Below are 15,101 nucleotides of genomic sequence, written 5' to 3' on the forward strand. Positions count from 1 at the left end.
TGTTTTACTATGTGCTGAAACTTTAAATTACATTTCATCAAACCAACCTTTGTTTACATCAAAGACGTTATTATTTTTTGTAATCATGAAATTACACATTCGAGCTCATAATCAACTCAGTCTGGGAAGCAAGAGGATGTAAAAATGTTTTGACTGTGACAGTGTTTGGGTGGGTGGGCAAACTGTGGGAGATGAATCAAACCAATTAGAGTAGAATTTAATCACCCAGTCAGTAACCAGCTTCTTCCACATAAGAGTAAGAAATCATTTCTAAAAACTTGGCTAAAAGATGAGCGTCCTAACGAAGCAGACAGACACTCTCTTCCCAGAGGGACAGCGCAGCGTTGCAGCTGCCGTATCACATGCATCACACACAAGTGAGGAAGGAAGAAAGAACATGGAATAACACATTCAAATGTTTTGAAATACACTAACAAACTAAATAAATTCAAAGTAGGACCATAACATTTGAACCCTTATATGCGTTAGTCATACATGGTAGTTCCCAGTAATGCCCAGTACATTTAGTGTGAGTAAAGTACTGTTGATGATGTATCATGCACAGTAGGGTAAAGGATTGTATATGTACATGTTCCCAGGTACCCATAGATTAACAGACCAACCTGTAAAACACTATAAATGACAAGCTCATTCAGAGCTTAACTAAAGGACTTTATTTGATCAATGACATTGCCATTAGCTGATGACGACTGTGAGGTGCAGTAAAAAAGGTCCAAACACTAGTTAGTGGACCTTGAATTTAGAATAAACTACAATAATGGAACTAGTTAAAATGCTAACATTGCTAATTATCAAAGTAAATGCAACATTCAGCAGAGGCTGATGGGAATGTTGTTAGTTCTGCAGATATTTAGTTATAAACCTTAATTTGGGATTAATTGAAATTGACCAGATTAATAAACTCAAAAGGTTGGACGGAGCTTCAAGGAAAAAAAAATCCCAAATTGTAATAAAAACTGCATTTAATTTTTTTCGGGCCACCTGCCTGTTGTGAATCAGCAACGGATCCTTGGTGATTGAGTATAAATTCAGTTCTCTCCCAAAATTATGTGAACAGTCTTATTCATTTGTCATTTGTCTGTTGATGGTTTTAACTTACTTTTAACCGTCATCATCAGTGGTACCGCTGTGTGAGTTCTGTGCAGTGCGTCGGGGATTAGCTAGACACACAAACTGCTTCCATTCCCATGATGGCTATGGAATGATTCTATTGGTACCAGTATCACTTTAGGGATATTACCACTGACATCGTCATTTTTTAAACAATACTTGGTCCCATAACTCGCAGGAAATTACGGAAAGGTATAAATCCCCAGAGCCCTCCTCGCCTGGTGTTGACAGAGTGGAGTGTTGTCGCAGCAGGTTGGACGTGACGGCTGGAGTTGTAAATGACAGCAAAGAAGTTTGCTTCTCTAGCAGAGGATTCGTTCAATGATTAATCACAGCGGAGACGGGAGGGGAAGCTTCATAGGAAGAGGAAGCTGCGATTCTAACTCATGATTTAATCCATATTAGCCGTAGAGCTAAAAAAAACAAAACGCAGGGCACAAGCCTGCTAACAACTTAAGTGCCCGGGTTCATGCATAATGAATGGACGTGAATAAGGCCAGATTGATGTTTTCTGTCCGATTTAAAAGACTCCATTATGCAGCTGTGCTTGCGCTACTTTGCTATCCTCCCGGTGCTAAAACGTGTCCCGACTGGGAAGAGGAAAAGAGTTCCTTCACTTCACAGAATGAATAATGGTGACGTCCATTATTTGTTGCGACCTTTCGGGTATCGCCACTGATTCGCCTAGATATACACGATAACAGCTAAATGAATCTGAGTTTGATGGTACCGTCTAATAACTTGTGCCGTGTGCGTAATGCCTGTATGCATCTGTGCCTTTCGACTTGCCTGTCACTCAGTCACAACTTGGTCACAACTTAGGGACATGAATGCAAAACCAACAGGCGAGTGTGTGGACCTGAGGTGTTTTGTCTTGTGTCTCTGAGTCATTTGGCTTCCCGTGTATCGGCTGAGTCAGGCGGACAGCACGGTGGTGGCGGTTGGGAGGCTGAATGTGTGAGCGGAGCGAGTTTTGATTTGGGATTCAGAAGGCCGACTCTAATCCTCTTGCCCTGTTCGTGGAGGTGACTCATGACAGTGTTTTCTGTGTGCCGGACTGCACTCTCAGGAAGTTTTCACTGTGGACAGATCTATAGCAAGCAGACCAGAGGAGGCCAATGTAAAACGGTGTAAACCTGTGGATTCCTTCATGGAGATGCACTTATTCCGATCCACTATCGTCCAGATGAGACCAATCTACATTCAGTTTTTTGATGCCATCGGGTGTTGGTGTGCTTAAGCCTCTTGTGGCAGAAATTGTTACAACAAAAACAAACATTAAACGAAAGGATTTTCTAAATGAACAAAAAAATCCCCCGCTCAAACATTTACAAATGGGGAAAAATAAATAATAACAATAATCATCCTGGCAAAAAAAAAAGAAGTCATGTTTGTTCTTCACCAGTTTATAGACAAATTAAGGGATTTAGAGAGATCATCCCGGCAATTTTTGCCCCACAAAACAAGTTAGATCAGATCCAGAAAATGGATCATCAGATTTTGTTTCGCTTCCCTATAGAGGCCTATTGGGGGCTCAGTGGTGAAGCAAAGTCGTCCTTCAATCGGAGGATCGTGGTTTGATCAATGTCGATGTGTCCTTGGCCAAGACACTGAACCTCAATTTGCCCCCGCAGGCTGTTCCTGTGGTGTGAATATTAGTTAGTTTGCGAATGATGACAAGTAGTGTGAATGTGCTGCTTGGAAGACTAGATGAGTGCTGTACTAGTACAGTCCATTTACTGGATTTATTTGAACTTAAATGAATAACACTCTTTGGGGAGGTGGGAAGATCTTCAAGCAGCACTTCATTTGTCATGGATTTCTGAGAAATGTTTCCTCCGAAAAGACTGCTTTTTTATATGAAGGTCTTTTATTAAGGTTTTCCCACACCACATTGCAACAGTTGGACACCTGATGGTGAAACAATAAAAAAGGCTGTAGAATCCTATTCACCATCTGTGGAAGGAGAAAGTCATTTTAGATCTGATGCGTCACGCTCTCATGCACTTTTCTGAGGTGTGTGTGTGTGTGTGTGTGTGTGTGTGGCACACCGAGCTGCTCCGAGGCCCCGACTGTCACAGACGTCATCGCCCTCCAGTGAGTGGCTGCCTCCAGTGCTGCTTGACATATGGAGCCGGCCACAGTCTGCTCCAGTGAAAAGAAGGGGCAGGGATTACACGGGTCATGGTCGACCCCCCACGCTGCTCTCGCTAGGCGTGTCCAAGCCGCTTGTAGGCTGACAGTATTGTTCCAGCTCGTTACAACTAGAAACCCAAATCCATTAGATGATGACAAATTTCACCAATAATATTTTAACAACCTTCATTCTTCATGAAAAGGGCGAGATGGAAGAGGCTTTATTTTTTTGCTAAATAATGCCCATAACAAACATGATAATATAGCTTCACAAAAAAATAAGGCAAAGGGGCAAAAACTAACAACAGATAATACATTTAAATTAATATATTGCCTTTAGTGACTCAAATAATACAGTTGTAGTTTTTATTCTTTTCCAATTTCATGTTGTGTAATGTTTTTTTTATTTTTTTATAGAAAACTTGAATCAAGAACGGATCTAAATCTATCTTTGAACAAAAATGTTATACCCAACAGAATCAGTGGATTTAATATCCCCTAAAACTATTGTTTGGAGATGTTAATATAAAAGTGTTAAGTGGCCTGACCCAATTTTGGGATATTGGTCCACAAACTTGAAACATGGGGACTAGAAGAACTAATGCAACTGGTCTTCCTCTTCCTCATTACAGAATCAACATAAAACATATTGATAAATGTTAAACATTTGTTAGTCCCCTTTTTAAAATGTACTAAAATCAAGTAGGTTGTCTATAACTAAAACTGATGAAAGGAACAATGCTTCAAACTAAACTAAACTGCATTATCATTAAACATTTACAGAAAATGTCAAATAGTTTTTTTACTTTTGGTCACAGGGTATTGGTGATTTATTGGAAAGTAATGGAAATGCAGTGATTTCAAACGTTATTACCGTATTCATGATGTTTATATACTGGGTCTAAGTGCAAGTGAAACGGACAAATTGTCCACTGTGAAAGACTGAATTGCAAATATTTGTCAGTTGTAGTTGTTGAAAGTGTCAGAAAAGTCAGAAAAGTGAATGTTGTTGGGTAAAACCAAGACAATTAAAAGTGTTTCTTGTACCTGGTGTGTAGGAGGCAGACACAGATGACAACCAGGGAACGTTGGGCTTTGAAGAGTTCTGCTCCTTCTACAAGATGATGTCGACCCGCAGGGATCTGTACCTCCTCATGCTCGCCTACAGCAACCACAAAGACCACCTGGACACGGAGGACCTGGCCCGCTTCCTGGAGACTGAGCAAAAGGTACACACTGGGTCTGCATTGTAGCTTCTCCGGTTCTACTGAGGTTGACATTGACAAGTTACTCCACTGTTTTATCATTGCTCATCTACAACATTGTTTCCCTCGGGGTGGACTGGATATTGCCTTTTTCCTTCTTCTTCCTTGTCAAAAAATTGGGGCCTTCATTGCCCACAATGCAACTTGACTGCCAAAGGTTTAATCTGTGTGTGTGTGTGTGTGTGTGTGTGTGTGTGTGTGTGTGTGTGTGTGTGTGTGAGAGAGAGTGTGAGTGTGAGTGTGAGTGTGAGTGTGAGTGTGAGAGAGAGTGTGAGAGAGAGTGTGAGAGAGAGAGAGAGAGAGAGAGAGAGAGAGAGAGAGAGAGAGAGAGAGAGAGAGAGAGAGAGAGAGAGAGAGAGAGAGAGAGAGAGAGAGAGAGAGAGGTGTGTTGCTAATGGCTTCATTCAGAGTTCTAGTTAGCTCACTTGTTTCTAACTTCAGACTCAAGCCAGGCCAGCTGTTTCCATTTGCTTCAAGTCTTAATGCTAAGCTAGGCTAACCACATCTAGACTCCTGCTTTTCCCTAGGAGGAACTTCAATGTTACGATGAGATTTTTTTTTTTTATGTATGCCTAGTCTTCAGATAGTTTGTCAGTTGCACATATTCTCCTATAATTTCAATCTAAACTACAAAGCAGTTGCTCCATTGAAAGGTTTAGGGGACAACCGACAGCATCCCTTTAAGCATGGATATTTCTGTCACCATCATCCCACTTTATTAATGCCGTCGTATACGATCAATGGCCAATTGGTGCTCAAGGTGCTTTCTGAATACTGAACCAATTAAATTCAACAGCCCCTCACGGGCTGCTTCAGAATCTTAGGCCATGATTACGCTTAGACGAGTCACTTCATAATCAGCCTTGGCAAAACCGTGTGGTGCAAAACCCTGTGGAGTGGCGCTGCGTTTCTAACCCAGCGATCCAATGTGATTAATGGGGAGCAAATTGGATTCAAGCATGTCAAGCTCTTACTGTTGTTTTGCTGTTCAATTATGTAGTCCATCATAATTAAATTTTGCTGATGTCAACCTCATGTATGCATTCACTCTTGTACCGCTGTTCCGCCAGATGTATCGCCATCACAACTGGAAGGAAGTAGTAAAGTATTTAAGCTTTAATTAAATTGTGCTTTTGCTTCAAAAGCCTTGCACTGAAAGTTCAGAATATTTAAATGTTTTTAAGTTTCTAAAAAACACAAGAAAAAACGTGCATGCAACAAAGAAAGGAGCCCCCTGCAGTTGCGCTGTACTGTGGCGAAAAAATGGTTTAGCGCATTCCTAGCACTGCGTTTCTAGCGAGAAGCGTTTCTAGTGGCACGTTTTTGTAGCAAGAAGCGTTTCCAGCTCAACGTGTTTATTATTATTATTATTATTATTATTATGTATTATGTTATTTCAGCTCTCCCACAGTTTTGTTAATTAAATACCCACAAGGCTCCTTGTTTTTACCTTCTGTGAGGTGGTAGGTCAAAAGCTTATACGAGTGTCCATTTGGTCCCTCAAGGGGTGCTTATTGTCCAAACTCAGTCAGTCAGGTACCTACAGGGATATTAGCAATAGTAGTGTACCATCACTGTTAAGGCCACTGTGATGAAGTACATCTCCTCACTAATGATGCCATCGCCAGAATAAGAAGCAAATGAGCATAACGGCTTGTTTTTATTGAAGAAGTGTGTGCACGCTCCTTCAGCTACTCTGCACTCTGGCAGGCAGATTGAATGCGTAGAAGCGGTCACTTTAGAAGCAGACGGCTCTGTTTGGATAGCCAGACGCCGTCGGCTCCGCTCAGGTGGGTTGTATTTTTCTCCAATTATACTCGCTGTTTAGTTCTGGCACTGAATGAGATGGCTATCCTTCTGTTATTAGAGCGCGGTGGAAGCAATTTAGTTGGAAATGATGCCAGTCGAGTCGTCTCTGCCGGTAAAATTAACTACAGTCTGTTATCTGTTTCTTTGTGCCCCCAATAAGAAATGAGACACTCTTGAGTTATTTAACGAGTTATGTATTCAAGTGTTGCTGTATTTCTCTGGAACTAATAACATGCTGAAATGTATTATTGCAGAACAATAGCCAGCATCTGTTCCCGCACAGTCCAACGTTTGGTTTCAGAGGAGAACTCGATGAATTAGTTGGACCCAACTTGTAATCATACTAGTCATCATATTTTATCATCTTCACATATTAGTGAAAATCTAATATATGAAGACCTACTGTTAAACCTATGTAGACATATAGAGGCTTGCCTAAATTATGCAACATAAATATATAAAGAATTGTCCGAGAAGCCTATTAAAGACACAAAACATGACAAACATCGTAGATTGAAGTAAAGCATGAATTCCATGATCACAACTACAGTCATGTCACTCAACAGCACTGACTGGTGTCAGCAGCCATGTCTTTCAGGGCTCTGTGCTCATCCAGATTACGATGAGAGGGGCTGAGTGTAGTGTTTTGGAAGAGGGACGGTAACACAATGTTGTTGCATGTTTAGCTGTGAGCTAAAGTCTGGGTCTCTCACACTGTTTAAACGGCCACTGACCCACTGACACACTTATGAGAGAGAGGCTGAGGGGAGAGACCTGGTGCTGCTCCGCCCCCCTTTTAAATGATCAACAGAGACGGGATCTGATTGCTTTAAAGAGCAGCACCCAGACAAACCGTTGGATGGACAGGAGGATGACATGGAGCCACATCTCATAACTACATGATCCTCCTCGTTTCCCTGAGCAATACATTTGTTATGATTCTGTGTTGTCTGACATGCATGTCTGTAATTCGTAGATGACCAAGGTGACCAAGGAGCATTGCCTGGAGATTATCAACAAGTTTGAGCCGTGCTCTGAGAACCAGAAGGAAGAGGTTCTGGGAATTGATGGTAAGTCCACTTTAATTCAAGTTTTTACCATCAGCCCTGTTGCTTTCATCTAGTAGTGCCTTGAATGTTTTCCATTTGTCAGCACATTAATGCATGTGCATCCCTCTAAATGAGTTGCTCCTCATATCCTTAGAGGGCAAACATGTCTGCCAATAAATTACATATTCATATTATTTTCCAATTTCAAGTTGGAGGTAAATGTTTTAACCAACTTCAGTGCTTTTTCTCTGGATACTAAATGCTAGGAGGAGATCTTTATTATTTCACAGTCTGGGATATGTCAAAGATTCGCAATTGAAGGGTTTTTATTTATTGTGCTGTGTCGGACAAAAAATAAAAAACTCCCACTTGTTACCATGGAGGGAAAAAACTAAAAACTGCTAGGAAATACAACATATTCATATTATTTTCCACTTTGACTGACATCAACATCAGTCTTGATCATCACTACCAAACATTAGTTGTATTCAAATTTTTAAAAAGCCCAACATTTCTCTAGTGATAAAAAGTTAATGAATTGAATCCTTTAACAGTTTCCATCTCAGTAAATACAGAAATGTGGGCGTTGTATAATCGGGTTTGATTCTTTGATGAAAGAGTAAAAATATAATTACTTATACTGGACATGTTTTCTAAAATTCACTATGTAAAAATTATAATTAAGTGTTGTAAAAAGGAATCTGTTAAATTTTCGTTCAGGTATTACGAACTACATGCGCAGCCCGGCGGGGGACATCTTCAACACAGAGCACTACAACGTGAACCAGGACATGAACCAGCCGCTGTGCAACTACTTCATCGCCTCCTCACACAACACCTACCTGATGGGGGACCAGCTGATGTCCCAGTCCAGGGTAGACATGTACGCCTGGGTGCTGCAGGCCGGCTGTCGTTGTGTAGAAGGTCAGCATTGACACGTGGAACACACACTGATGTAGACGCCATTTTCATTGTTTTCTGCACTAGGGATGGGGTGAAGGAGCAATTTATTAAATCTGAATCCCGTTGTAAATCCTCTTGTTGAAGCCGTATTCTTTCAAATCCCTTATCAAATGTTTTTACCATGGTAAAAAGAACGAACTGTTTCTATTTAACTCGGTATCACTCTGTACCTAAACCACGGAGGTTCTGCTGAGCCAAAAGAAGAAAGCTGTACCCTGAAAATAATATTAATTCTACCTAATCATGCAGCTGAACAAATGTCAGATTTAGTAATAACACCAGCTCTTATTGAACGTTTAAGCAGGGAGGTTCCCCCCTTTGTCAGCAGTGGACTGAAAGTTTGGTTAAAGCTGCAGACTGGGACCTCATTCAGTGTATTCATTTTAAAGTGATTTTTTTTATTCCACCCAGCTGACGATATTTAAGATGAAAATGATTTTTAGGTGTCAACACATAACAAAGATTAGGGGTGTAACGGTACACAGAAGCCACAGTTTGGTCAGATCCCGGTTTAGGAGTCGGGGTTTGGTGGAGGTTCGCTACAGGGGATAATGTGACTGACAGTAGTGCGAACACCAAAGACAGACACGGTCCTGCTGGGGGCTTATTAAAAGAATAAGGAACATTTCATGTACCTCTGTATTACACTCAACAGATGACAGTAGGCTATACAACTGAAAAGCATCTATCACGCTTGTGATATTAGTGTGTCGATATAGTGTTTCAGTTGGTTCCACCTTTTTATATATTTAAACAATTAAAGCCCCCAAACATGTATTGTCCCAGTGATGTGTACGTCTGGGGGATGTTAGGATGTGGTTTGTGTTTCTGTTAGTGGAGCAGCAAACCGACCTCGTCACACAGTTGGCGCGCTTGCGGACACACATTGTCCACACAGTGACATTTTCACAGCACACAAATGTCGCACAGGTGCTAAATTGTCATCTTGTGGCCACACGGAAAGTATTATTGAGGCTTGTTGGATGAGGATGCCATTCCTTTTTCTTATGGTCAACAAATTGTCCAAATCCAACAACGCTTTAGTCCGTCTCTATGCTTTTTGTCAGCTTAAACAAACCCATTGGCTCCTACTTTTTTACTTACTCAAACAGATGGGATACATTGACATTTGATGCTCTAGTGAGTTTTTGGTTAGGTTTAGTCAAAATGTATGTGATTTTAAATATTTTTTTGACAACAATGGAGCTCTCTGGCAAAAAGGAAGAAGACATATCAGGCATTAATACTCAACGTAGAAATAGAATAGGAGTTAAAAAAAAAAAAACGACTAACAACCGTCTCTTCCTTGTCCGTCCACAGTGGACTGTTGGGACGGTCAGGACGGTGAGCCCATCGTCCACCACGGCTACACCCTCACCTCCAAGATCCTCTTCAAGGACGTCATCGAGACCATCAACAAATACGCCTTCGTCAAGAACGAGTATGTACACACACAGATTCCTCAGTCTTCTATTTATTTATGTATTGACTCAGTGTGTGTGTGTGTGTGTGGCTTTAAGAAGCATGTGGGAGACGTCCCCAGCAGTATATGGGCGTGTACGCTGTCGGGACACATCGCAGTGTTGCATCACACGGCTGTTGGGTTGTAAAGGAACGCAGTAAAATGGGGGAAATGAGGCATGGAATAGAATTGCAGGGTCGGATGGGCTTAATACGTCCCAAAGCTTCTTTACATCTGAAACACATCAGGGTGCACTGTCTGGTTTTAAAGGCTTTTAAAGATGCGTTGGTGTTACAGTGTCATGTCTTTTTCCCTTGTTAGTGTGCAGTCAGTAAGTCTTTTTTTCTATGTATGAGGGAAACTGTTCTTTTAGAATATACTGCATTTCTTACCTTTCACTTGATAGAGATGACAGACAGGAAGAGGGAAATAACCTTGGATGTTCCCTTATATTAGTACATGAATCAATATGAAATGTACAGCTCAACTTAGACCTAAATTAGTCAAAAGCAATGGCTCTTAAAAACCACATGTTCCCCTAACCAGACACTTTGAAGAGCTAAAACAAACAAGATGGATACTTATGATCTACTGCAACTCCAGCGACGCAATATCTATATTTAGAACCAGCTGCTACTCGGCCAGCTCTTCAGGGAGGCCTTAAAGCTGGCTGGGACCCCATTCCTCAGAACTGCTGCTGGATAGAAAAACATGTCCATTCACATGCAGCTTTTGAATCTGACTATGTGGACGTCACTTCCCCCGAGAAATATAATTACATAAATATTCAGGCACCGTATCGACAATCATGTGCACAGTACACACTTTAATACATGACACTTCCTCCCCCACTCTGAGCCACTTGCTAAAATAAGCAGGGAGAAGCGTTTAAGAATCAGCCTCACTAGTTTGTTCTGAGAGGTCTGAAGTAAAGTAAGGAGGGGGAGAACAAAGAATATAATTAATTTAACGATTATCGTCCTCCTCCTGCTCCTACAATGCAGGTAAGGGAGGTGTGGGTGGAGGTGAGCGGTTCCCTGGAGCTCCGTATCTCTCTGCACCATCGCTGTATTTGAAGACGTGGCCGACAGCCATATTCAAACTCTGCCTTCATTTCGATGTCGACCGTACTCCTGTGGAGGTTGTGACTGTAGATAAGAAGTGAACGTAGTCACTGTGACGTGTCCAAGTCGGCAAATCGTTTTTGGGCCGTCAACATCTTGTTTCTGTTGCAACCAGAAGTGATACGAAAGGTTGACGTACAATCAAAAACAGTTTTGAAGCCTTGAGTTCGGCGATTTTACCGTCGCCATCTTGTACGGTTGTTGCCATATTGTTGTTTTTTTGCAACCAATGAACAGAAGTTACCATATTTGGAATGAGGAGTGATGTAGAGACGCCGTGTACGGCCCTGGTAGCGACAGCGACCTGTCAATCACAGTAAGATTGAGACATGAACTCATGTTTACAATGTTTACAGAGAGACTGAATTAAGACAGGGGTAGTCATTTTCTCATAGACTTCTTTACAATCAGACTTCTTTTTGCAACCGGAGTCGCCCCCTGCTGGTCAGTAGAGAGAATGCAGGTTTTAAGACACTTCCACAGCGGCTTCACTCTGCAAAACCGGAGGTTGCCGCCTAGTTGTGGTGATATCGCGTTGATGAGATCAGAATATAATAGAAATACCTTGCAAAGTCCTCAAAACCTCTTTTGTGGTTGTTCCTGCTTCTACAATACCAGCACCACTGTCGCATTTCGTGAAGACAAAAAAATCCATCATCACATTAAGAGACCAGTAAAGTTTGCTGCTGCAGACACACTAAATTACACATGTGGTATGTTTGATATGGGCATTTATGTCTGATACAGATGCATGAATATATGACAGACGCTCAATGGTTCAGGGTAGGGCTGCACAATATACACTCACCTAAAGGATTATTAGGAACATCATACTAATACTGTGTTTGACCCTCTTTCGCCTTCAGAACTGCCTTAATTCTACGTGGCATTGATTCAACAAGGTGCTGAAAGCATTCTTTAGAAATGTTGGCTCATATTGATAGGATAGCATCTTGCAGTTGATGGAGATTTGCGGGATGCACATCCAGGGCACAAAGCTCCCGTTCCACCACATCCCAAAGATGCTGTATTGGGTTGAGATCTGGTGACTGTGGGGGCCATTTTAGTACAGTGAACTCATTGTCATGTTCAAGAAACCAATTAGAAATGATTGGAGCTTTGTGACATGGTGCATTATCCTGCTGGAAGCAGCCATCAGAGGATGGGTACATGGTGGCCATAAAGGGATGGACATGGTCAGAAACAATGCTCAGGTAGGCCGTGGCATTTAAACGATGCCCAATTGGCACTAAGGGGCCTAAAGTGTGCCAAGAAAACACCCCCCACACCATTACACCACCACCACCACCAGCCTGCACAGTGGTAACAAGGCATGATGGCTCCATGTTCTCATTCTGGTTACGCCAAATTCTGACTTTACCATCTGAATGTCTCAACAGAAATCGAGACTCATCAGACCAGGCAACATTTTTTCAGTCTTCAACTGTCCAATTTTGGTGAGCTCTTGCAAATTGTAGCCTCTTGTTCCTATTTGTAGTGGAGATGAGTGGTACCCGGTGGGTCTTCTGCTGTTGGAGTCCATCCGCCTCAAGGTTGTGCGTCTTGTGGCTTCACAAATGCTTTGCCGCATACCTCGGTTGTAACGAGTGGTTGTTTCAGTCAAAGTTGCTCTTCTATCAGCTGGAATCAGTCGGCCCATTCTCCTCTGACCTCTAGCACCAACAAGGCATTTTCGCCCACAGGACTGCCGCATACTGGATGTTTTTCCCTTTTCACACCATTCTTTGTAAACCCTAGAAATGGTTGTGCGTGAAAATCCCAGTAACTGAGCAGATTGTGAAATACTCAGACCGGCCCGTCTGGCACCAACAACCATGCCACGCTCAAAATTGCTTAAATCACCTTTCTTTCCCATTCTGACATTCAGTTTGGAGTTCAGGAGATTGTCTTGACCAGGACCACACCCCTAAATGCATTGAAGCAACTGCCATGTGATTGGTTGAGATAATTGCATTAATGAGAAATTGAACAGGTGTTCCTAATAATCCTTTAGGTGAGTGTATATGTTTTAGCTGTGAGCAGCAGGTGTGTGTTTGTCGCCATGGCAATCAGTGGATGTGTGTGAGTGAGTGGCCTGTAACTAAAACACACATCACTTTGAATTTTAAATATTATAACTTAAACATAATCACTTACCATGGCCAGATCATGCACTGTTAGTCCTAGACTCTTTTGGGAGGCAGCATTGGGTTCTTCTAGTTGCAGAGGGTTCTTGTTTCATTGGTCTGAGTTAACCCTGCCTCCCATGCTGAAGCCCCGCCCCCTATGATAACAAATTAATTGTTTCTTGCAGACATTTGTGGGAGGTGTGCGGCTGAATGCGTTCACAACATTCAGGTCACCGTTGCGTCAATTTATAAACGACAAACACAAGTAAAAGCAGCAGAAAGGCCCAACTGAGTACACTTTGATATCTGTGTTTTAATCACAAGTAATATAGTTAACGTGATGTTCAACAACACTAATATCATGAAGCCCTTGTTGGCGACACGTCAATCTTCTATTGCAGCTTTGTGGGTTTCTTTCTGCTCGAACTAAACGTCCACGTTGTTGAAACCGTACAGCAAAGACGCCCGAGATGGTGCCGGTGCTTTTGAGTGTCGAAGACATTTGTGTAAAGTCCAGCTGTTTTTTGGCGGATGGTGCCGGAGTCACAGCGCATTTCTAAGCCTGTATGTGTCAACGGCTCGTAACGCGTTGCTCGAAAATCTCTGAGGTGATAAACTGGGTGGAGATGTGGTGTCTGTCCATAGAATATAACTCGCATCATTGTCCCTCTGATCAAACGCTCAGTGACCTAGCCACTGATGTTTCTTGACTCATTTATTCATGTTTTTGTCATTCATTTGTCACCCATCTGTATCTACGGACAGGAATATATTCCTGTAAGCCAACGTAAAATCCTACTCTCACCTGCAAGAAGTGAAAACACACACACACCACCTTACCCTCCTCCTCCTCACAAATCTGCATGAGAAGGTGATAATCTCATCCACATGCAGAGTGGATGATGCAGTGAAAAATCCCTATTTTTAGATTCTGTCTCAAGCAGCAACACTCTTTCTGTGTCTGTTCATCCTCCGTGTGTATTTTTTTTTTTTTATGAAAACATACGTGTGGACACTATATTCCACAGATGATTAACTGAAAGGAAACGAGTTGAAAGGCTGCATTCAACATCAAAGACGCGATCATATTTTCCAGGGGCGCCGTATAAAAAGCGAGCTCCACAGAGGGCTGACGGGGACAAGAGGCTCAATGGCAATGTTCCATGTAATATGTTGTGAATGAGGAGTCTGACAGCCGGGCCAGAGGCTTTGTGTCGTCTGTCTGTCCATCCGGCCCCTTCTCTCAAATAGAAATATCATGCCTCATCGCCTGCAGGGGATTTGAACAGGCGTCCACTTGGACTCGAGGATGAACCGATTTGAATTTGGCGGTCAAAAGACACCGAGTCTATATTATGATTTCATCCACAGATAAAAGTGTGATCGTGCTGGTGTCTTTCTTTCAGTGTTATTGTTAGAGCACAAGTGTTCTCTAGCAGAGGACATGTGAGGTGTCCTCTGCTAGAGGAAGAAGAATTGGTGCCGAGATGTTTACTGAGCTATAGGATCATTTGGATCTGCTAGAATAAAAGCCTAAAGAGGGGCGGTGCCATCAGTGTACGTTTTAGTGTCCGTGATAGAAAAATACATTTCTCTTTAAAGAAAAATGTAATAAAATGTTAGTAGCTCTGAAGATTAGATTCATGACAATGACATAATTTTTCTTTTGCTGTGTAAATGTAAATACAGATTATCTTTACAGTACATCTGGTAGGCAAGGCCTCCATCTGATAGAAGTGAGTTTCTACTGGTAACGCCGTGTGTGGTGCACCTGTGGAGCAAATGGAAATCAAAATGGATTCAAGCAGTTGTTGGGTTCTGTGCCATTGGATGAGGAGGTTAGGGGTTTGAGACAGAAAAGGAAGTGGTCAGGTTGTAAAGCTTTTGCTTGATTTGATTGGGTCACAGCCTTGTGCCGAAACGTTTAGAGTATTTTAGCGTTCATGGGCGTCTAAGAAACTCGATACAAGAGAGCAGGAAAACCATGTCTTTTATGGTGACAGGTTTCTCTGTCTGATCGAGGCCTGAATGTG

At 42.1% G+C, this 15,101-nt stretch overlaps 1 protein-coding gene across 1 annotated transcript in view; it reads left to right on the forward strand.

Moving 5' to 3' along the window:
* Positions 1-15,101, forward strand: part of plch2a (phospholipase C, eta 2a) — a gene marked incomplete at both ends in the record, with an annotated part of 170,964 nt that overhangs the window by 126,665 nt on the left and 29,198 nt on the right. The window contains 4 exons of the mRNA XM_079226116.1: positions 4,326-4,496; positions 7,318-7,411; positions 8,111-8,314; positions 9,674-9,794. Of these exons, the coding sequence (XP_079082242.1) occupies positions 4,326-4,496; positions 7,318-7,411; positions 8,111-8,314; positions 9,674-9,794 (590 nt within the window). The remainder of the gene's footprint in view (positions 1-4,325; positions 4,497-7,317; positions 7,412-8,110; positions 8,315-9,673; positions 9,795-15,101) is intronic.

Source organism: Taurulus bubalis (genome assembly GCF_910589615.1).
Source record: "Taurulus bubalis genome assembly, chromosome: 11".
NCBI classification, from domain to species: Eukaryota; Metazoa; Chordata; class Actinopteri; order Perciformes; family Cottidae; genus Taurulus; species Taurulus bubalis.